The sequence below is a fragment of the Talpa europaea genome (assembly GCF_964194135.1).
Source record: "Talpa europaea genome assembly, chromosome: 8".
Taxonomy (NCBI): domain Eukaryota; kingdom Metazoa; phylum Chordata; class Mammalia; order Eulipotyphla; family Talpidae; genus Talpa; species Talpa europaea.
The window spans coordinates 55,895,843-55,919,488 of NC_140075.1; the positions used below are offsets into that span (position 1 = coordinate 55,895,843).

Consider the following 23,646-nt stretch of genomic DNA (forward strand, 5'->3'; position numbering starts at 1 on the left):
ACAGTCTATGACTTCAGAGCCAGCATGCCTGGTTGGATGTTTTATTATTTATTCACTTGACAGGAAACATACATTTGGTCCTACCAGACACAATGTTACTGGTTTAGTAGTTGCCATTGCAATACGAATTCTCTGGGCTCTCAGAAAGCCCTGGCATGGGTAACTGAGAGCAGTTCAGTCATTGCAGGGAAAAACCCTGCCCTGAAGAAGAGGTCTGCTGTCCCACAGTCCTGCAGAGCCATGACTTCATTCATACCAAGTGTCACCAAAGTAACAGTCATGCTGGTAGGAATGGTGTTCTGAACTAGAAGGTGTTCTTCAAACCATAGTGTACCAGACATTTCATGTACATTACAAATATATAAATTAAGAGGTCTACATGTATACAAAATCTTTCAAAGGGGACTTAATTTCATTCTGTGTCATGCCAGGTGTTTGTCAGAATCCTGAACACAAAGGTGGTTTTCAATGGAGCTAGTAGTAAAAATATAAGGTATTTATACATAGGCCCTGTTCCTTTCATGCCCACCATGGAATCCCCTGGTGTTATCAGGGCCTCTGGGCAACCTCAGCACCCCCACAGGTAACCCATCTGCAGTCTGCATCTTTCTGGAGAGTAGGGGACTTGCTCCAGGGCTCTTCTCCTGTGTCCCCATCTCAGCTTGGCGGCGCCTCCGAACCCAGGGGCTGCCCGAGGGAGTGATGCTGCTATCAGAGGAATAATCGGTGCACTTGCGGAAGATTTCAGGGCTGGTGCTACAGTTCAGCTTACCTTCCTCAGCCAGTGGGGATTTTCTGGAAACACCCTTTCGTTGAGCCAAGGGGCTGCTCCACGGACTAGAGCATGGGGAGGCATTCGGGCTCAGAAAGAGATTTTGATGGCCAGAAGGACTTAGCTTGTTGGTGACTACATGCCGCCGGCCAGCCATCGGGGACGTGGGATTGCTCTCAGGGTCAGAGGAGCTATTGGCAGAAGACTCATCACCCATGTATTGTAGCTCCTCAACCCTCTTGTTTGGAGATTTGTTCAGGTGGATGCTCGAAGTGGGCTCCTCATCCTGGTTCTTGTCTTTGGGAGGCTTCTTTTTGGGTGGCTTCATACCAATCAGGATAGCCTTCATGTTCTCCCTGCCCTGAGATTCCATAATCATGAACTCATGGGCTTTGATGGCTGCCTCCACTTCCTCAAATTCCACAATGGCGCACTCTTGGGTGCCCACCTGGCTGTACCGGCTGCTGATCCTCCGGATATCAGGGGGCAGCTCTCTCCCGGGTTTAAGGATCCGCACTGATGAGATGACACCAAAGGTCCCAAAGAGCTTGAGCAGATGTTCCATCACCTTCTCCTGTACCCTCCCATTCTTCTGGGGGGTGGCCAGGGCCCACAGCTTAGGGGACAGGTAGAGATCGTAGACTAGGAGCATCTTGCTGGGGAGGTTCTCATTGGGGAAGAGTGGGACAGGGGTGGTCCTCCTCACCTTCCGGTGGTCCTCATTCAACTCCAGGATGACTGAATACTTCAAGGCATGTGCCGTGGTCCTCCAGTCCCGTGTAAGGTGCTTCACCTGAAGAACACAAAGCAAATCTGAAGTAGCACCTAATTCCTTGTCCATCTGTGTCCTCTATCCTCCCTCCCTCCTTTCCTGACCCTATAACACTGGTCTGTAGAGTCATATCTGATGTGTACAGGCTCTCTAGTGTCTAGTGAAAAAACATACTTTCTACAACTCCAACATGACAGCGCAGTTTAGAGCAAGCTGTCCAACAGAACTTTCCATGGTGATGGAAATATTCTACTCTGTGTAAGTTTAGAGGTTAAACCTGGCTCTAGACCAAGGCTGCTGGTTACACAAACCCAAGGCCCACCTTCAACTGCCAGCAGAACTTAAACTTCTTCATCTGTAATATGGAGATGTTCATAGCTTCTACTTCATTGAGCAGGCATGAAGAATAAAAAGATATCTATGAAAATATACATATCTGCACCCAGACATATACTTAATATATGTAACACTTATAATAGTATCTAGTTCACAGGACTCAATATAGTATGTGTCATCATAATTTCAAATATTGCATGCCACCATTTTGATAGCTAAAGAGATTTGAACATTCCACTGCATCTCTGAAGTTACATTTCAGTATCTATATATTTGATACACAGTATATTCCCAAAGATCTTTCATATCTCACTGCAATAGCTCCTGAAAAGTGGGCTGTTTCAACTTGGAATTATACCCAACTTGGTCTTCTGGAAAATGACAAAATAGTACCTCCTCAATTCTCTCCAGTGGAAATTGTGTGTATCGACACTGCAGCATGTGAAAGCTATATTTATATTGCAAAACAGTAATTTTTGAGAGGTCCACTTCCGGTGAAGGGAAGGCCAGGGAGAATGAGTCATCCTGAAGAAACGGTGGATTTGGGTGTGGTAGGTAACCTGAGCCAGCAATGGCAAGATCACACTGAGTCCACAGAGGCCAGGCAAACACAATTGCTCTGCAGAGAAACCCTGGATTGAATCAGGAACTTCCCAAACTCAAGAAGGGAGGGCTCACTAACAGGGGTTGGTGGGGCTGTCATGGCCCTGTGAGGTAGTACACACAGGCTCCTGAAAAGAAGGCCCTATCCACTTGACCCCGTGGCTCTGGGTGAAATGGCTCAGACTTGGACTTAGGATATGGAAATCAAGAGTCACCATGATTCTGTGTGGTCCTAAGGGCCGATCACCATGACACAAGTCAAGAGCAGAGAAGCAGGTCCAGGAAAGTGTGGGACTTCAAGTGGACAATCAACTAGGGATCCAGAAAGGGAGGAGAAAAGGTCAATGCCAGAATGTGAGACATGCAGCTTCTGGCTCTCTGGTGGGAGCCATCATAGAAGCAGGCTCTGGCTAGGACCCTACACCCTCCAGAGTTAGAAGCAAAGTCATCTCGGCTACTTATTGCAATTACCAGGGAATATTAGAATGAAAAGAGTCCTGGCTCTCATTTTGGAAGTGCTGGGGAGTCTACATCTACTCTACAGCCCATCTTCAGCAGTGGAGAACCCTACAAAATAGATTTCCATAAGTGACAGTTTAAAAAGGAAAGGAAATCAGAATGACTCTTGGCCCCTGGGAAGGAAAAAGGAATATACAGGATTCCATGGCTGCTTCATTTTGGAGTGACCCTTTTCCATGTGAGGGTTGATCACTGTTCTCTGGAAATGAAGTGCCCCTTCCTTTCTTCTACCCCTTAAAATTTCCTACTTATCATCCAAGATACTATTTCAGTGCCATCACCTCTGGCATGACTTCTCAGTTCTTCAGGCGGCATTAGTGGCTCTGATCTGATCTTGCTCTTTTTCTGTAGTACTATCTAAGGTCATTTTGTAATCCTTCACCTATTCCTCTGTCCTTTATCAGATTTTCCCAGGGCCAGGGGAATGTCTGTTCCGTTTTGCATATCCTGTGGCTAATGCAGCTCTCGCACAGAATGAACACCCCTTTGTTGAATGAATAAAGGAAAGAGAGCAAGAGATGAGGGCAGAGTATGCCTGCAGGCAAGGCAGGAAAGCGCTCCAAGGAGAAAGGCTCTCCTCCCATACTCTCTGACAAAGTGCACAGGCACTTGGCCTAGACCCGTTACCCATCCCTCCCATTATGCAACAGAACTTGTGGTGCTTTTCCATTCTAGTAAATACACTGCCCCCAAGGGAAACAGACTTCTTGCTCCAACTGGTCTGTCAACTCTTTGAGGAGTAGGGAATCCACAGCCCAGTTACTAGTTCTGCCCATAGCAGGGGGAGCAGCCTGCTGCCCGGAGGGCGGCCCAATGACATCCCAGCTCTGGAGCAGACAAATAAGAGTGTAGCAGGTGATAAGCAGGGGTAGCTGCAGCCCTGCAGAAGGCCTTTCCTCCAGAGTTCTGGCCACCCCATCCCCCTCATACTTATTCAACTTGACAAATGAAAAGCTTGCATTTTACATAATTCCGGGCATGGTAGTGTCTCTCAGGCCACTTAGTCCCCTGTCCTGGCACAGCATCCTCCTGGCCACCCACTTGGCTGCACTTTACTAAAAGCAAGCCACGTCATTTCACGACTGCCACCAGCTAAGCCTCATCCCAACACCCAGGAACCTTCCAAAAGTGTGGGAGGACATTCTTAATGATTTTAAGTCTCCCTCTTGATCATTTTTCTCTCTTTCAGGTCTCATAGGAAAGAAAAAAATCTATTGTCACCAAATTTCAGGGAGGGTAAAAATGTTTAATGCCACAACCCAAAACAGCCCTGAAACCCTTGAGGCAACCTCTGAGAACGAAGTCTCACCTTTTTGAAGGACGTGAGCAGCTTGACGCTCACATATCCCAGCTTGTTCCTCCTTACATGCTTAAGCAGGAAGGCATCCTTTTCCAGGTTTTCATCAGAAAAGTAGAATTCGATCTGATCCACCAGTTTCTTGATTAACTCTTCATCCGGGGGCTTCCACTCCTGCTCCAGGTCCTCACGCTCATTCTCACCCCCACTTGTCGTGGCACCACTGAGACCAGAAGGAGACACCGGGTGTCAGGGGTTGGATTGTGTCCCCTTACCTTCATATGTTGCAGTCTGGGCAGCACCCCCACCCCAGCTGTCACCTTGTTTGGAAACAGGGTCTTGCAGATATAGTTCATTAAGATGAGGTGTATGAGAATAGTGGGTCCTAATCTAATGTGACCGGAATCTTAAGAAAAGGGGAACTCTGGGCACACCAAGGGAGGACACCATTTTAAGATGAAGGCAGAGATGGGGTGATGCAGAAGAGGTCAATGAATATCCAAGAGTGCCAGGAAACCACTGGAAATTAGGAGAGAGGCCTGCCCCAGTGTAACAGGGTGGTCCCCAGGAAAGGGGGAGGTTCCCTGCCCCACCCAAGGGAGGGTGGAGCTGAGCAGGAAGAGGAGAAGCTGCAGAAGAGACTGAGGAAGGAAGCAGGATGGAGCCAGGAGACCTGGAGGAGGCGCATGGAGCCTAGAGACACGTGAAGAAACTGCACTTGTCTTTTGGTCGTGGACTGGGTGACACAGATGTGGGTGAGACCCGTGGGGAGGTGACAATGGCAGCTTTTATCTTGATGTTGATTTTGCTCTTTTCCTTCTGGGCTTGTCTGATTGTTTCTGACCCTTTGCTGTGGGTCCCCACTGGAAGGTGCTTTAGACTCATGGCAGGCTTTGGGGCCTTGCTCTGGGCCAATCCCATTTGGATGGACTTTTACCCACGAGGGGACGGTTAACTTTGGGTGCTTCACTTGGAAACTAGACTCTTTGCCTTACCTGTATTGTTTCCTAGTTTTATTAAAGTTCCTTCCCATTAAAGTCTCCTATGTTTTGTGTTGATGCGGCGGATGGCAGAACCCATTCAAAACAGACAGGTTTGCGGGGTTTGGACTGCCCCTCTCCCTGTCCTATAACAGATTTGGTGACCACGAAGGGACTTTAATAAAACTGGGAAACAATACAGGTAAGGCAAAGAGTCTAGTTTCCAAGTGAAGCACCCAAAGTTAACCGTCCCCTCGTGGGTAAAAGTCCATCCAAATGGGATTGGCCCAGAGCAAGGCCCCAAAGCCTGCCATGAGTCTAAAGTACTTCCAGTGGGGACCCACAGCAAAGGGTCAGAAACAATCAGACAAGCCCAGAAGGAAAAGAGCAAAATCAACATCAAGATAAAAGCTGCCATTGTCACCTCCCCACGGGTCTCACCCACATCTGTGTCACCCAGTCCACGACCAAAAGATCCTCCAGGTCTCCTGGCTCCATCCTGCTTCCTTCCTCAGTCTCTTCTGCAGCTTCTCCTCTTCCTGCTCACCTCCACCCTCCCTTGGGTGGGGCAGGGAACCTCCCCCTTTCCTGGGGATCACCCTGTTACACCAGATCCTCCCTTAGTGCCTCAGAGGCCGCGAGGCCCTACTGACACCTCGATTTCAGCCTCCAGAACTGTGAGGCAGTACATTTCTGTTGTACTAAGTCACCCAGTTTGTGGTACTTTGTTACAGCAGCAACCCCAGGACACTACAATGGTCACACTTGTAGTGAACTCCTTAGTGTGGTGACTGCAAGGCCACAGGGGAATAGGTTTTGCCCACTACCAGCCAAGGAAACCAGCTTTTGCTTTTAACAAGGAAGGAAAGTCATTAACAATACTATCTACAAACATTTAGGTGCAGCTCTGCCATCCAGAATGTTTTTCACATCTACTTATTCTTTTTCTCACTTCACTTTTCATCCCTCCAAATCCTGATGTCTAGAAGACAGTTTAGCAGAGCACTGAAGAGTCCCAGTTCCAGACTTAGGCTGCTTAGGCTCCAATCCTGGTGTCAGTGTTTACTAACTGAGTCCACTGAGGCAAGGAGCTCAGTTCCACACACCAGTCACATTCTGTGTAAATTGGGAAGCTCTCCTAAGAGGACTGATGTACAGATTCAATGCATGGAAGCCTCCAGAAGAGGACCTGGTGTGGACTCAGTAACTGACCCATTCATTTGCTGATTCATAAGAGGCAGATCTAGGACTCAATTCAGATTTTCTGTCTTCAAAGTCAGCACACATAATGCCTTCCATGTTTTGGCAGGACTCTGCTGTAAAGTCTGGAAACAATTGCACTTGCTGAGGCCCTTCTAAATGAAACCCACTCCTACTAGCAGCTCCCCCTGGACAGACTTCCGCTCCCTCCCTCTAAAACTATTAGAACATGACAACAAGCCAGAGGAATCCCATGCAAAGATTCTTTTGGAATGCCAGTCTCTCACTAGATTATTTAAAACTTCAGAATCATTAATATTTAGGGAGGCTGTGATTATCCACATCATAGTTGACACCATTATTAGAAGTTATCAAAGGGGAGTTCTTTTTTTGTATATTTAATAAGCAAAATAAATTATGTATTACATAAATACCTTATATATTATTCAATAAAAAGGACTGGTTAAAATTTATTTCCAAAGGGGAAAAAAAAAGAGAGCCACTTTCCTATGTGGCAACTTGATATCTATCAACACCAGCATCAGACTCAGAGCCCCTGTCGACATATTCCAAGCAAAGAGCACATCTGCCGACACACATGCACACAAGTAATCACACAGTCAGTGCACCACCACTGTGTTGGGAGAACTTTCCTGGCTCCACAGAGGGCTCAGAAAGTCCCCTGAAGCTTTATTCACAGTAGCCAAAGGCAAAAGCAGCACAAGCTTCCATCACCTGGTGAACAGACAAACAAGCTGCACATATACATACAAGGGAATATTACTCAACCTGAAAATGAAAGGAAATTCTGACACAGGCTACAACATGGATGAACCTCAAGACATTATGCTAAATGAATAAGCCAGTCACAAAAAGACAAATGACACCATACGATACCCATTATAGGAGGTACCTAGTTACATTCATAGAGAAAGAAAGTAGAATGGTTGCCAGGGGCTGGGAGAGGGGGAATGAGGAATTAATTAACAGAAACAGAGTTTCATGTGGGAAAGATGAAAGTTCTGGAAATGGAGGGTGGTGATGGTTGCATAGCAATGTGAATACATGTAATGTCACTGAACTGTACATTTGATAATAGTTCTGATGAGAAATTTTATCTGTGCATTTTATTGCAAAATATTTTTAAAAAGAAATTCAGCACAGAAAGTCTGCTTGCTTACGAGCACGCTATGTTTCCTTCATAAAAGAGCAAACAGTTAACATTTCCCTTGGTTCATCATTAAGTGGGTAAATTTTAAAAAACTGACCAATTAAAACAAAGGTTTAGAAAAATAAAAGAAATATATTGCTGTGATAATTTAAAACTGGAAAAGTGCTTCAACTCCAGCAAAATTTTCATTGACAGTTAATCAAAAAATACATATAATAAGAACAATCAAAATGTGGGAAAATCAAAATGAAAGCAAAATTAGAATATTCTGGTAGCAGAGAAAAAAAATGAAGTAAATATATTTTTTTCAAATTTAGAAAATATAAATACCATAAAATACATGCACTTAAAAATGAAAGTTTTAGTTATTTGCCTGTAGGCAGTCTGGAAATAATTTTAAAATACCTTACTGATGTCCCAAGACAAAGTGTACTGACAAAAAACAAATGATCCAAAAAGACTAATTTTAAAAGCATGTTTTAAAAAAATATCTTTTTAAATGGAATGATAAACTAAGGGAATATATTAAGTCAGCTCATAAGATAAAATAGGTCAAGGGCAACATAAACATTAGATAAGCTAAATATTTCAGAAGTTCATAATAGGCAACTTTGGCAGACATTAATGTCTCACCCAACACCTTGTAACAAACTCTCACTTGCCTTGTTTTACTATAGAACATATAAAAAACTACTCATGGCCCCAGGCTCTCTTAGAGGTAGTAGCCATATGTAAGTGTATGTTACTGTCAATAACACATAAGTGAAAACCTCTTGGCCCTACTCCCTATCCTTCCATGTGTTTTAAGTGTGGATGTCATGGTTGGAGCTGTAGCAGCTATTCTGTTACCATTAGGAAACAGTCAAAACAATCAGCTTGACCTGATTTATTGACATTATTGAGTTACTGAGCCAACTCATATAACTACCTACTTACAGATTTCTGATTATTATGCAAGAAAGATTAATTTCTATGTTTAACTCACCTTTTAGTTGGGTTTCCTATCACTTACAGCCAAATACAATAACAACTAGGATAGCATTGCTGTATTTTTCTCTATGTAGTGTGGCATTGAGAAAAGAGGTCCTCAAGTTGTGCCAAAAGAAAAGTGTCAGTGGGACATTCAGTGGAATGAAAAAGGAAATGAAAGATAAACAGAACAAATTTTTACTTTACTACAAAATATTTCACTCTACATAGTAGTAAAACAGGTTTAATAATCTAGATAAAATAATAACAAATGCATAGGGAATTCTGAGCCCAGCTAATAAGCATATCAATAAATACCAGAGGATAAGGTTAGGCATATGATAATAAGTTTTGGGTGGACTCAGAGGTATAGGCAAAATGATCTAATTTACTATAAACAGCTAGTATATCGCAGGTGACCAAAGGCACCCACAGACCAGTGAGTGCTATTTCCAAATTAGAGCAATTGATGCTACTATGAAAAGCAAGCTCATAAAAAAAATAAAGGATAGTAGAAGAAAAGGTACTGTAATTTCACAGTTTCTCCAGTGACTATTCTAGAGCCTCTCATTCTTCCCAAGTTCTACCACTGGAAGACTTTATTCTTTGCACATGACTCTGATACTTGATTGAGAAAACGAAATTCTCCCATCAGACTTGCCCCAACCTCCCTGTGGCCTCTGCCTCTAGACTTGTTCTGCGTTTCTGGAATCCACCAAAGAACTGCCATAACCAGGTATAGTCATCTTGGTTTCTTGTTCCCGCTACAGAATGGGACATTATTGACAACTGTCTTCTTAATATATCCCCCCTGGGCTTATGTGACTTGTTCTTTCTGATTCATTTCCCCATTTGTCTGCCCTTTCACTCTCCTCTCCCTCCTCCCATTTCCAAAGGCAGCCATTCCCTAAGCAAGTATCTTGGACTCTTTATCCCCTGGAAACCTCTACATGTCAGCCCTGGTTAGCTCATCCACTCAAATTCACCACCCTTCCTTAGCTCTCCATCCTTCTCCAGCTCCTGAGCTCTAGTCCTCAATTCCTGACTGCCCACTTTATGTTTCTACTTGGATGATCTGATATTGCTGCTAGACCACTGCTACTACCTTCTCCCAACTCAGGCAGGATGAGGCCTGGGTGTAACAAAGACATTCTATCTGGGAAGCTCATCTTCCTTTCACATCCCACAATAAACAATCCACCACGAGTTGCAGGTGACTATGTGTCAGTTGTTTGCACCCAGTGAGCAGACAGCAGGTATCCAGAGAGCCAGAACAGGTGGCAGTACTGGGAAGGTGATATAAAACCCCTATGCAAGTGCAGAGGGAACTTCTTGTACCCAGAGAACTCCTCCCTCTGAAAGGGCACTGCCATCTTCAACATGGAATCATCTTGGGAGAGCAGGAAAGCCTGCTTCATAGCTGGGGGTATGCTGCATTGTTTCCAGCTTCATGTAGTAGCCTTTGAACAAAAAGATCGCGTATCCTTTAAGAACTCTGAATAAGTTTCCATCCCTTAAATAGGAACATAGGCAACATTTTGCCAATTAAAATTGTCCTATACTAACTACGTATCTGCCCTCCCAAACCAACCCAGCAACCACTCTCCCTTTTTACTTTTCTAGGCACTTGGGCTCAAAACCTAAAATGTATCTCTAGCTCTCTTTTTTGCCCCCACATCAAGTCAGTTATCAAGTGTTGATTTTATTCTGTGGTGTCTGCCATCTGTTCTCTTTTGCATTCCAACCGTTCTCGTTACTTCTCCTGCAGACACTATTAATAACTCATCAAAAATGATTCTTAAAAGTTAAAAGTAATAAATACATATATAGCAAAAACTAAAATAAATAGTAGACAATGTATTAAAGAAGGCAACAATTCCCCACCCCACATCTCCTCCCTAGAGACAATCTCTATTCAACCGTTTAGTTCTTATAAGAGTTGCCTTACAGGTCTGTGAAATAGACTCACAACTCCATTTCCTACTTGCCTATTTCAGGCATTTTCTATTCATGTCATAGATTATAAGATGGAGATGCAAGGTCACTTTACACCCAATTTTAAATTTTTTATATTACTGTGCTTTTTCTTTTAGTCTTCTATTTGTACTTTTAAATAGTACACTTAAAATTCTGTTTCCTATTCCACTAAAATTAAACATTTCTCAATTCTCTCCCTACATACGATGTTTATACTATTATCCCACCTTTTCCTTCAGATATCCTTTCATTTCCAACCTCCCAAATTCTATCAGATGTACCTTTATTTCACAGTGTCATGACCCATAATATTTACAGTCTCTTTTATAGCAAATAGCCCATGCTTTGTCTACAGATACTGAAAGTTGAAAGTCAGTTGTGTATTATTATTATGATTATGTAAATATTGTTCTCTGCAGGAAGAACTACTTTCTTTTCCCCAAAGTTCTATTAGTTGACTGACAGCATGGATTTATCCTTTATGTCTCCATCTCATATTATCTCTCTTTACCTTTGTCTTTGTTTTACAAGCTGACACATCTCTTTGGCATCATCTTTCAACCTTTCCTAATGAATATTTTAATTTCAGTAATTATTCATTTAGTCTTTAAAAACTCTTTTGTGTCTTCAGATGGTTCCTTTTTAAGAGCATCCTGTTCTTATTGTGGATGCAGTAGCTTAACTCCTCCGTGGGTACTAAGTGGAGTCAATATTTTTTACAATCTTTCTGTTTTCAAAGTGTCACCCTATAGTCTCTAGGGTAAATTTTTCCATTTAACTTTCATGTCATTGATTTTCTTCCTGTGAACCATTCATTTTTTCATTAAAAAATTTTTAATAAACTTATTTTAGGGCAGTTTCATATTTAGAGAAAAACTGTTAAGACATTACAGAAAGTTCCCCAATACCCCATACCCAGATTCTCCTAATACAATCTTGCATTAGTATGGAACACTTAATGATCTAATATTGATCACTATTATTTGCTAAGGTCCATACTTTATTCAGATTTCCTTAGCTTTACCTAATGTCTCTTTTCTGCTTCTGATCTCATCCAGGAGATGATATTATATTAATCTTCATGTGTTCCGAGGCTCATCTTAGCTGTGATGGTTTCTCAGACTTTTCTTTGTTTCTGACAACCTTGACAGTACTGAGGAGTACTGGTCAGGTACATTGTAGAATGTCCTTCAGTTGGGACTTGCTTGATATTTTTCTCATAGTTATATTGGGAATACAGGTTTTGTGGGTAGGATCACAGAGGTAAACTTTCATTCTTATCACATCATGCGAAGGTACATATTGTCCACATGACTGATCATATGAACACAGAACCTGATCACGGGGTTGAGATAGTGTTTGTCAGGTGTCTCCACTGTAAAGAGGCTCCTTCATCCCCTTTCTATATTATGCACTTTGGACGGCAGTCACTGGACATAGCCCACTGTTACAGAGTGGGGAATTGTGCTCCTCAACTATTCATTCTGAAGAATGAAGATCTGAGTTGCTTTTTCTTGTGGGGCGGTCACGTGGGCCCTTAGCAGTTGTCTGTTCCTACTGGTTTTCTTTCTAGGCGGCTCTATGGGTGGGACATGCCTACCAATTTCAGAGAAATATTAAGTTGAGCCTTATATGGAAAAGGCTTCCCTCTGCAGGTCCCAGCTCTATCCTAACACCCTCAGATCATCACAGTTCACTTAATCCTTTGGCAAATAACTTCGTTTCTTTTTTGTCCTGTTGGAAATAAAGGGTATATTGCTGTTACTTCTCACTAGCAGCAGGCAGAGAGGCTGGGCGATTGTTCTAAAGAAAGAATTTAGATGAACTCTCAGATATTACATCCCTTCCACTCTCATTATCTTTTACATATTTCCCAACCAGAGCCTTTTCTGGGGTTCTGCCCTCTCCTTCCCACCTCCTGCCACTTCCTTCCCCAACTCTTGTTGTATTTTAGGCTATAGCCTCTTCTACTCTGTGCCTGACATGTTTTGAAGAACAGTTATAATAAGTCACAGCTCCACTTTAGTAGGGGTACTGTTTTCTATTTCCCATTAGATAAAATCTAAAATCCTTTGCTTTTTATTCAGCTTCACTTAAAATCTGGCTATACCCAGTTTCCAAACTTAATTCTATTTCCTTTCAGATCCTTTGCTTCAAGCGAATATCCACTTATAGCTCCCTGTGAGTTTCACAAGGTTTCTGGACTCTATACCTTTGTGCATGCTGTTTCCCTTTTCTTGAATGCCTGGTCCCTCTGTCAGGGACAAATCCTGGTCACATATCAAGGTCTATCTTAAATGCAGTTCTCCCAGGAAGGAAATCGTTTTGACTTCTGCAAACACTTGTCTATACTTCTATCACAACTCCTGTGTGCATATTTTGTTAGTGCCCTGAACTCTAAATTCCTGTAGGGTAGGATATATACTGCTTTCTTTCAGTCTAGCACCAACCCAGAGCTGATTTCTAAGTATTACCAATGAAATAGTAGGAATTGAAACAGTATCACCAATGTAAAGTGAATAGTTTCTGTGAGGCAAATCACACCTGCCAGGATTCTGAGACAGGAAGTGTGATTACTGGTGACTAGGCCTTAAATGCCTTTTAAGAGGACTTTGAAAAAGTTTTACATTTTCATCATTGTTTTGTTTTAAATAAAGCGTTGGAAATTGGGAGGGATGATTTCTTTTGTTATAGCTGTATATCTGTTTGAAATGAAAACAAAGGGTAGAATTAAGGAGGAGTACATTTCAAAAACAGATAACTGGGCTCCACAGATCAGAGATGAAATAGTTATCACAGTTGCATAAATGCTTAGGAGAAACAAGTATAGCATACAATCTTCAAGGCTGCTTTTCTCATATAGTCTCAAGCTAATTTGGATATGTTGACTAAGTGATTAATCAACTGATAACTTACAGAAGGAGAATATCTTCCAGAAGGAAAATACCCAAACTAACATGGGACAGATCCCTTGGACTTCTCTATCTTTGCAGATGGTCTAATACAGTGCTTTGAACACAAAGACCAGGAAAATGGTAGAAAGCAACAAGGAGGATACTAAACACAAAGGGGAGAAAAAAAATCTATGAAAGGCACTAGAGTCTAGTACCATCTGTGTGAAGTTTATTTTGGTTCACTTTTCGAAAAAGACAACATACCTACAGTGATTCAAATATGGCAAAAGCCTGCTAATGCAATATAAAAACATCAGGGCTGATTCAAAAGATAAAGTTTCTTCAGAGGGAAAGACTGAAAAGACGTACTGGTGGGTTCCCAATTTTGGAAAAGTTATCATGGAAACAGCCATTTTTGAATGCTACTAAAAGAGGCCACATCCTGTGTTTGGGTGGCCCATACGTTCTTATATTTTTATTATGGAACTGATGACCTTCACCTCTATGCTGTTCTGTCATATTTCCTAGGGAGGGGGAAAGAAGTACAGCCAGCAGAGACTTCTGCGGGTCTAAATAATGGCTTATGGTATAGAGCAGAGATACCCAGACAAAATACTTAGCTCCATATCTGACATAAGACTGACATTAATAAGAGGAGGCTCTCATTCTCGTCAATGGGAAACATCATGGAGAGAAAGACACCTAGATGTTTCTGTTCGCTCAATGAAAAGCAGGTGCGGTCAGTGAGTGGTTTTAGTGTTCATCTTTAACATTTAGCATTAAGTTTTTAAATAATTTTATAAGTTGTAAGACAAACAAATGAAAATGATAATGTTATTAAGAATGAAGATTTCCATATAAAAAGTAAAGAAGAGAAGCAAAAACCTATACTATTAAATTGGACTTGGGGTTATGAACATAAATTTGACTAGGAATATCAACAAATGTATTTTTCGAAAAAATATATTTCCTAGTTTTATTTACTGAAAGGGTCTAAAAGCACTGATGCCCCAGCTGAAATTGTCAATTTTATGTTAAAATTCGGTCTTAATTAAATTAATTATTTAGTTCTTAATTTGGTCTCAATATTTTCCCACTATCAGGGAAAGAAAAACTGGAATTCCTGTAGAAATGGCTGGATCACAGGATTGGAGTAGGAAAAAGTACAAATTAAGGCTAGAATATCTAGTCTCAGAAAGCATGGATGTGCTCAAATACTAAAGGATAAGTTCCAGGACCTCCCTGGTGGCGCAAGGGTTTAAGCACCACATTGTGAAGCAGTCCGCAGCACAAGTTCAATCCCCGGCCAGCCAGGGAGATACCCACATGGTGCAGCAGACCTCTCCTGACTCGCCTGCTGCTCCCTTCAGCAGTGTATTTCAGTCAGTCTGCCTGTTCTGTTCCCCACTCTGTCTCTGGTGAATCCTCTCACCCCCCACACCTCCCGCTGCTCTGGCCTATACCCCAGCTCTTGTATGCATAAATAAATAAATCTTAAAAAAAAAAAAATAAAGGTAAGTTCCAGAAGGATACACTGAAGCCAATTGGAAGGGTTCCCCTAACTAAATGAGGGGCAATTTGAGCATCAAAAATAGTGACCATAACCAATTATTAAAACAACAAAAAAATCCATATATCGAAGAGATTCTAAGGGGGGAATAATTTATTTAAATTATGTGATGTGACTATGACCCCAACTCCTGTATTTGAGAATTGGTAACTAAGCATTTCTGTTTGCATCTTTAGGAGAAACTCCTGTTCAATCCCAGTAGATAAGGCAAGCTCTTTGTTACAGAAAAATGCCAGTTAATAAATGCACAAAGAATGATAAAATTAGAAAGCCATTAATTTATAATTGCCAATGATGTAGCTAACTCAGGCAAGGATCAACAATGATGCTAAAACCACAAGGTAAAGAGTATTGGAGGAAAAATATTCATAAGAAGTCCACATAGTGTTAATTGCCAAGGCAAAGGTGTACCATTATAATGGAGCAATCACCTGGTCCAACTAAACATCACTAATGGTGAATGTCATCAGAGGCAAAGGAAGGAAAAGTTCATGGCATTGCCTATGAAGTTTAAATGTTTAATCTGCATCTAATCAAGTCCTTAGCCCTTCCAGTTTACAGGAAACACATGCTACAAAGGAGCCAGTTGAAACCAGAACATGAGAATATAATCAGAACAGTTGAAACTGTAAGATACTCAATAAGACATGTGGACTTCTTATTTCCAAAATAGCAAAGTACAAAAAAAAAAAAGTGGGAATGTTTGAAATTAAAAGATTCTAAAGGGACATAATGGGCAAATGCCTTGACCTGGATTGGATTCTGGTTTGAGGAAAAAAAGAAACAGCTGAACAACACAATGTGGGCAACTGGGGAAAACCCTAATGTGGAACTTGGTAAGCAGATTTTAGAGACCACATTAGGGAACTGATTTTCTTACTTTCTTTCATGATTTTATAGGAGAACATCATTATTTAGAGCTACCAAATAAAGTACATAGGGTAGGAATTTTGTCTACAACATACTTTTCAAATGGTCCTGGGGAAACCACACACAATATATTTTCTCCAAACAAATACGGCAAGATATTAACAACTGTTAAATCCAAATGGTAGGTATATGAATGCTTATAGGACCACTCTTCATTTTATGTTTGAAAACTTTAATTAAAAGGGTAAGAACAAGGGCCTCCCCGGTGGCGCAGCGGTTGAGCGCTGGGTTGCGAAGCTGCCCGCAGCCTCTGCAGCGCCGGTTCGATCCCCAGCTGCTCCCCGGCCACTGGAGGAGGGTCCCGCATGGCGCGCAGACCTCTCCTGCCGCCCGCTGCTCCCCTCAGCAGTGTACTTCGGTCCTTCTGCCTGCTCTGCTCCCCGCTCTGGCTCTGATGAATTCTCTCACCCTCCCGCGCTTCTGACTGTACCCAGTGCATGTATAAACAAAAAACAAACAAACAAACAAATAAATAAATAAAGCATGCCTCTATATAAAAAAAAAAAAAGGGTAAGAACAAAAGGAAATGCATATTTCCAGTGAGCAAGATGTGGGGAGACTAGTGAACATTTGAAGGTAATAAAGATATTTCCTTATTCCCATTTATTCACTGTTCTCCAGAAATTGGCATTGATACCAGAACTATGGAGAAGACTAAGGCAAGGACTCTGACTTCAAGGATCTGCATGTCTAATGGAGGAGAAACACATAAATATTTCAACATGGCAGAAAGATTGCCAAGACAGAGAGATGCATTCATCCAACAGTTGGGCATAGAGGACCTATACATGCCAGGGGCGGGGCTGTGTGCTGCGGATGCAATGAGTACCAGGCAAGCATGATCCATGAATTCAAGGAACTCATATTCTTGTGAAGAAGGCAGAACTTGGAATTACATCTATGGTGAGAGAGGCATCAAATGGAGAGTACCAAAACAACGCAGAGGAGAGAAAACAAAGCCAGCTTTGGGGTAGGGATTGGGGTGGTGAGGCAGAGACAGACAAGGTTAAGGCTGACTAGAAATCAGTCGACCAGCAGGATCAGAGGTGAGAGTGCAAAGCGTGTAGACACAAAACTACAGGCTGTGTTCAGAGAACTGGATGGGATTGGGACTGGGGGACCACGGATTGTGACAACAGGCAAGGAAAAGAAGCAATGGGCTGAGGGGATTCTGCAGGTGGGTGCCACATTTCAAACAGCAGATTTAGGAGCGTGGGCTTTCTCCTACAGACTCTGGGGGCTGAGAAGTGTTGGTACAGGGTGGTGGCTGCTACTGTGCCAGCCTGCGCCCCAACAGGGAACACTGTAGATTGTTTTTGGTGCCATATCTTTGTACTCTGTATGTCTGTCCTCTGGGCTCTATCAGCTTCAGTTCCGCTTACCCTGAAGAACCCCAGGGATTCTCTGGGGTCAATTCTATGCCAGTGGGCAACATTCATTCAGAATGAATGATCCAGACTCAAGTCCCTGGATCTGGGAGAGATGGCACCTCTGGAAGAGGTGGTGGGGAGGGAATGTGAACAAGAATTCTACCTGAATTGAGGATCATACTCTCCTAGATCTTCATGGGTGATCTTTCCTGGCCCAAGGAATAAATAGGGTTTGATCCCTATTAATAGTACTACATCAGAAACAGCTCCCAGGATAAGGGGCAGCTTTCTGCCACAGTCACAGACAAAACCAGAAGGATAAATCACTCTGGGCTGTTTCACATGATCCCTTACATCCTGCAGGACTGTCTTTCCCCCCAGACCTACCTGTCAGTAACTATGGGCTCATTGTTTTCAATACTTAGCACAGAACTGAATGAATGACTGACTCATGCTTTACAGTACACAAACTGTGTGATATACCTAATGTATCTACGGTGTCATGTGCTGTGGCCCCTGCTGGGACAGGTTGTCTGCACTTTTCTCCTCAAATACTTCTGTCTCCACTGTACTGCCCTGACTTCCTGGGTCCTTAAATCCAGATTCTTTCCACTGAGGAAAAGTCAGCGAGCGGAAATTGGCTCTGGTTTCACTATCCTTACGCCCTTGAGTTTAGTACCCTCCCAAAGAAATAGAAAGATACTTGCCAAGGAATAGTCCTACAGGGCTCTGACAGCTGAAAGCATGTACACAGAGTTCCAGAAAAAAGAGGGTACTTAAGTGCCCATTGGCATTTCCCAGAATCTGCAAGTTCTTCACTGTCCTTGCTCTCATTTCTGTGGGTACTCCCAGGAGAACAAAACCACAGTCCTGAAAGGCCGAGGCAGTGGTGGACACAAGACTGAGGCCTCCTACTGACAAAGCCCAGATCCCGGAGGCCAGAAGATGGGTGGCTTCTGGGGCCATGCCAGGTCCAGACTACCCATCAGCCTGGAACCAACCCAAGGCAGCCAGAGGATGATGTAAGCATAGAAGTCAGGTGGAAAGGCTTCATGAAAATGGGAATCCCCAGCCAGGAGGAAGCAAGGTGACAAACCTGATATCAATCAGGACAAGGGGGCATCCCCCACCCCTAAAGCCACTCCTTGGATCCCCCAACAGCAAGTGTCAGCTATGACTGCCCTGTCACCACCCCCAGGGAATCATCCAAGCCTGTCGGCATGACAGGGCTATGACAACAGTGAAGTGAGACTCTCTTGCAGGGATGTGGGCCAGCCTCCGAGATGCCCACCGGGATGGGCTTTGCGAAGGTCTCTGGGCGAGCACGCGGGAGGGGAAAGCCTTCTCCCGGGGGCGCGATGGCGGGACGGCCCAGGCAGGACTTCCTTTGGGGTCGCAGAGCAGGCCCAACTCCCAGACCCTCAGAGCCCCGCCAGACAGCCCCGGGAGTCACCCTTAGGTGACAGAGCTGCGGACTGGGGATGGTGGGGGAAAAGGGAGCCACCACCCGCCCAAAGGCGGTTGGGACTCGGTGGGACGGCGCAGGGCAGCTTCCTCCACCGCGGGGCTAACTCTGCCCTCGCTACCCGGGAGAGGTGGCCCCGCCATCCCGTTGGGTCAGGATCAGGGGTTGGCGGCGCCCACCTTGGCCCGGCCGCGCCGCCGCGCCTACCTGTGCCCGCGGCTCGGCTCCTCCTCGCTGGCGCTGCCCCAGCCCGGGCTGAGGTAGCGAGCGGGGTCCCGCGCACCCCGAGCCTCCGCCCCCTCCTGCTCGTCCTCCAGCTCCTGCACGTCGTCGGCCTCCTGGATGGCGACGCGGATCTGCACCGCGGGCTCGGGCCCCCGCGCTGCCTCCCGCCCGGGCTGGGCCATGGCTCGCGGGCCGGCCCGGACTGCGGCGCCGCCGGGTCCCCGCGCGGGGAGGCCAGCGAGCCAGCCGGGCGGCGGCGACCGCGAGGCGGGGGCTGGGGCGGCGCGAGCGGCGCGGCCCGGGAGGGACGGGGGTCGCGGCGCCCCGCCCCGCGCCGCAGCCGCCACCTCCCGGCCGCCCGCCCGGCCGCCTGCCCAGCGCCCGCGCAGGCGGGGCGGCGGCGAAGCGAGGCCCCCGCCGGCGCCCCCTCCCCGCAGAGGCGGGTCCGGAAGGATCCGCGCGAGCCCCGAGGCGGCCGGCTGCGCGCCCGCCGCCTGCCAGGCCCAGCCGGAGAGGCGCTCCCAGGGCTCGCGCCTCCTGCCGCGCGCTCTGGCTGGTGCCGCGGGAGCGCAGGGGCGCAGCACCCCTGACTTCTCTGCCAGGCGATGACTCTGGGGTGGCAGCACAGACAGACAGCAGTTCAGGCGGCTTCTGTGCCTCTTGCGTGTTTTCCTCGCTGACCGGTCCAGGTGCCTGAAATCTCCACCGTGCGTCTCTTTGGTATAACCACCGACCAGAGACGGTGCCTCCTGTGAGGTCTGGGATTTGGTGCCTGCCTTGTTCTGTAGCAGCGGTTCTCAAACTGTGGTCCCCAGACCAGCCTTCCCTGGGAACATGTTGGGGACACAGATTCTTCGGAGCCACCCAGATCTCCTGACTCCTAGTCTATGATTCTGAACTTTGTGTTTAAGTCTTGGAAGTGATGCTGAAGTTCCCTGAAGTTTGAAAGCCGTTGCCCTATATTGCCTCTCTGAATATTCCCTGCACACAGTAAGCATTCAGTGTTTGTTGAATGAATAAAGGGGCTGTGGAAATGCCAGTAATGTTGGAAAACCCTGCCACGTTTTCACACTGAAGTTCCACCTTAACCCCTCCAATGTGACCCAGAAACTCGGGGGGAGGGACATAGAAATGAATAAAGCCTAAATCATTTTCACCAAACTCTTAATTTAATGCCCAAAACTTAATTTATTGTGTTAATTTGTCACACTGGGGCTCCAAAAGAACTCTGGAACAATATAGTTTGATATAGGGAAGCAATTCCAGGAGAGGCTGAAGAGATGGGGGATAGCTTCAAAAGCATTCTCCTTATAAAAGAACGCCATGTGGGGGACCCTGGGTGTCTGGGCTGGGCCAGGAGAGACTGGGGGGCCCAGCAAGGACAACTTCTATTTTCAAGGGTTGTTTGGAATTCATGCCCCTTTCTTTATCAGATCTCTCTTTGGATAGTAGAGGTCCTATACTGAGTGAGTGAAGGACAAGAGAGATATCCTTGGTGTCTGCTGGAGAACAGCTCACAGCCCAGGGTATGAGCTACTGGGAAAAGGAGGAAGAAGTTTGGAGAACCCTTTGCAGGCCAGCTATGCCTCCCTCCAGGGCTATATGTAGGTTTGGGACATTTGCACACCTGGTCCACCCCTGCGATGAGGATCAAAATGAGAGATTTGTAGATCTAAGGGTGCAGGGAAGAATAGACATTCTCATCTGCATTAGGGTACTTTTACAGGGAGAGTCCAACTCTGTCACTTTTTAAATGAGGAAAGTGAGTCCTAATGCAGCTCACTGGTATGTGTTACAAACTCAAACAAATGGTTAAAGGAATGGACTTGTGAATGAGGAAAGGGCCTCTTTTTCCACTTTGCTGCATCCTCCTCCCATTCTGTCTGGCAGACATCCTTGCGTCTAGGAGCACTGCTGATTTTATTTGATTACTTCTACCCACACACCCCATCATTTGTGTCATTGGTGCAGGCCTTTTAACAGATATTTTCTGGTTTCCAGCTCCTTCTTTCACGGAACTGTGGCCAGGGAATGAGGCCAGTCCCACCCAGTCCTGTGTTGCGCATCATTGCAAGGAGTTTACATCAGCGTAGAGACGATGAGCAAAATGCCCTACAATGAGGTTATGACCTCAGCCTGGAGTTGGCATTAGTCCCTTTCCCTGGAATCTTGAGGACTCGTTTTTATAGTGCATTGAAATTGGGAAATTTCTTTTTACAATAGCTTCTGGACATGAAACAAAAGGAAATACATTAATAGGGTATCAGGATGGACTGAGGTTAGATTGAAACAAAATCTCAACCCTGGAAAACCTTTCCTGTATATAAAAGGATGTTGTTGGGGAATCAATTGAAAATATTTTCCAATTGGCACTAGATTTGGAAACCAAGGAATTAGAGTAAGATATTAATGTGTGGGCTAAGCTTGGATGGAAGGGTTGGAGATGTGAGGATGGGAGTTTTAACTGCTTGTGAAGGGGTCACTTTATTTACTTGTTTAATCATGTGCTTTAGCATATAACAAACACTAGGCCCTGTGCTGGACTCAATTTTGTAAAATGACCAAGACACAATCCTTGAATACCAGGATATGGAAGGAAACTAGAAAGGACAGCCTTCAATATAAGACTGTGTCTGCAGCAAAAAGTGCTGCAGAAGAACCTGTACAAAGAGGTACTGGCTGTCAAAACATCACAAAGGCTGTCTTGATGCTTACTAGAAACATCCTCACATAAGCAGTAGAGTATGGTAGAAAACAGCTCTTTGGAATCAAATAGAAATCAGCCGCACTGCATCTTAGTTACATAATCTCTCCTATTTTGTTTTCTTGCCTGTAAATTGGTCTGAATAATCCTTGTGTCATTGGGTTGGGGATGTAGATGAAATTAGATTCTTGTGCAAAATGTCTAGCACAGTGCCTGGCCCAGATTAGGTACTCGGCATGTGCCAGTAAACACTACAATGTCACCTTCTAAGTCCCTCCATACCAGAAAAATCTGCCTGTACGGGAAACACAAACATTCTAGTTGCTGAATATGTGTCTTTCTTCATGTAAGTTAGGAAATTGCTGCCAAACTCTTATAAATTGAGGTAATCTTTCAGATTCCACTTAATTCTGAATGCGATGACAAAATGGAGAGTCTCTCTGGGCAGTAACCAGCCTGTTTCTATTAGTCATTTCTAACTTCAATAAAAACAAAAAAAAAAAGCTACAGGTGAGTGGTGTTATGAGAAAAGTACATCAATATATATTCTCCCTGGTTTAGAATATCAATCCTCAGTTTTATTTTATTTTTATGAATTTTTCCCAAATCCTGGTGAAGTTTTACCTAAATGGGAAAAATACCCAAGGAAGTAGCTACAAGAGAAATGTAAACAGTACAATGCTAATAATAACCAGGTAGTAAAATCAGCAGTCCCTCTAAAGAAATAATGGCTTTCTTTTAAAAAAGATAATACAGTTAAAATTCTGCTCTCCCTTTATTTTTCTCTGATTAGCTCACATTTAAATGAATTGTTTTACAATTTTTCTTCAACTTGAGGGAAAAAAAGTCATCTCGTGGATGAATTAAGTTATGACCTTGCAACTTTGAATTATTATAGGTAGATTAAATTGGTCAATCCCCAGTTTTAGATAGGTATTTGGCCACCTAATTAGAGAGTACATTTCCCAGCATGCTTTGCATATTGTTCATAATCACATGACTAAATTCTGGTCAGTAATGTGTTGCAAAATGTTTTCTTCCACTTCTGGTTGTGCTCCTAGAAATGTGGATGTCTTCCCTGTTTTTTTTTTTTTATCTGCCCCTTGGTTGGAACAGCCATGTTGGACCCAAGATGCAAACCACATGTTAAAGATGGCAGAGCCAACAACAAGCCCTGGACTATTTAGTGGCCTATATTCTGGACCATTATTTGAGAGAAAAAGTATTCTCGGCTTGTGAGCTTGAGTTATCTTCATTGTGCCGGCTTAGCCTGCATCCTAACTAATGCCTGAGGATTTACTGTGATTGAATGATAGAACATGGAAGTACTTCTTTAGCACTTCGCATGTAATAACCACTAGATAAATGTGTGTTGAATTTGATGTTTTAAAATTAAACAACTCAGTAATATTTATTAGATGACAAAATATAGAAATTATATGGTCAGAGTGACTCAGGGTTTAAAAAGGAATGGAATATGGCCTTTCTTTCTAGGAGTTCATATTCTAATGAAGGAATTAGACTATTTCTTCTTACCCCCTCATAAAAATAATATCACCAGCATTATTAGTGGAAGTCTAGTCATTGTTCTAAGTGACAAAGAGAGAGGTGGCTTACAAAAGGCTTTCAGCTACTGTCTACTGCTCTCTTGAATTTGAGGTCCCGCCCAAAAAGCAACAACATCCTAAGTTTGGGTGCCATCATTTAAAATACTACTTTGCCAACCTCCTTGGTGGCACAAGGGGTTAAGTCTGAGCACTGTGAATCTATTTGCAGCCACTGCAGGAGTTCAATCCCTGGCCAGGGAGCTAACCTACCTATGGCACAGCAGACCTCTCCTGTCTTGCCCACTGCTCCTCTCAGCAGTGTATTTCAGTAGATCTGCCTGTTTT

The 23,646-nt window shown here is 44.1% G+C and overlaps 1 protein-coding gene across 1 annotated transcript; it reads right to left on the bottom strand.

Moving 5' to 3' along the window:
- Positions 1–497: 497 nt before the first annotated feature.
- Positions 498–19,232, bottom strand: LARP6 (La ribonucleoprotein 6, translational regulator; the record flags this gene model as incomplete). The annotated part of the gene is made up of 3 exons (XM_084240727.1): positions 498–1,565; positions 4,312–4,522; positions 19,033–19,232. The coding sequence occupies 3 exons, from the start codon at positions 19,230–19,232 to the stop codon at positions 498–500; spliced, it is 1,479 nt and encodes a 492-aa protein (XP_084096853.1).
- Positions 19,233–23,646: the final 4,414 nt, after the last annotated feature.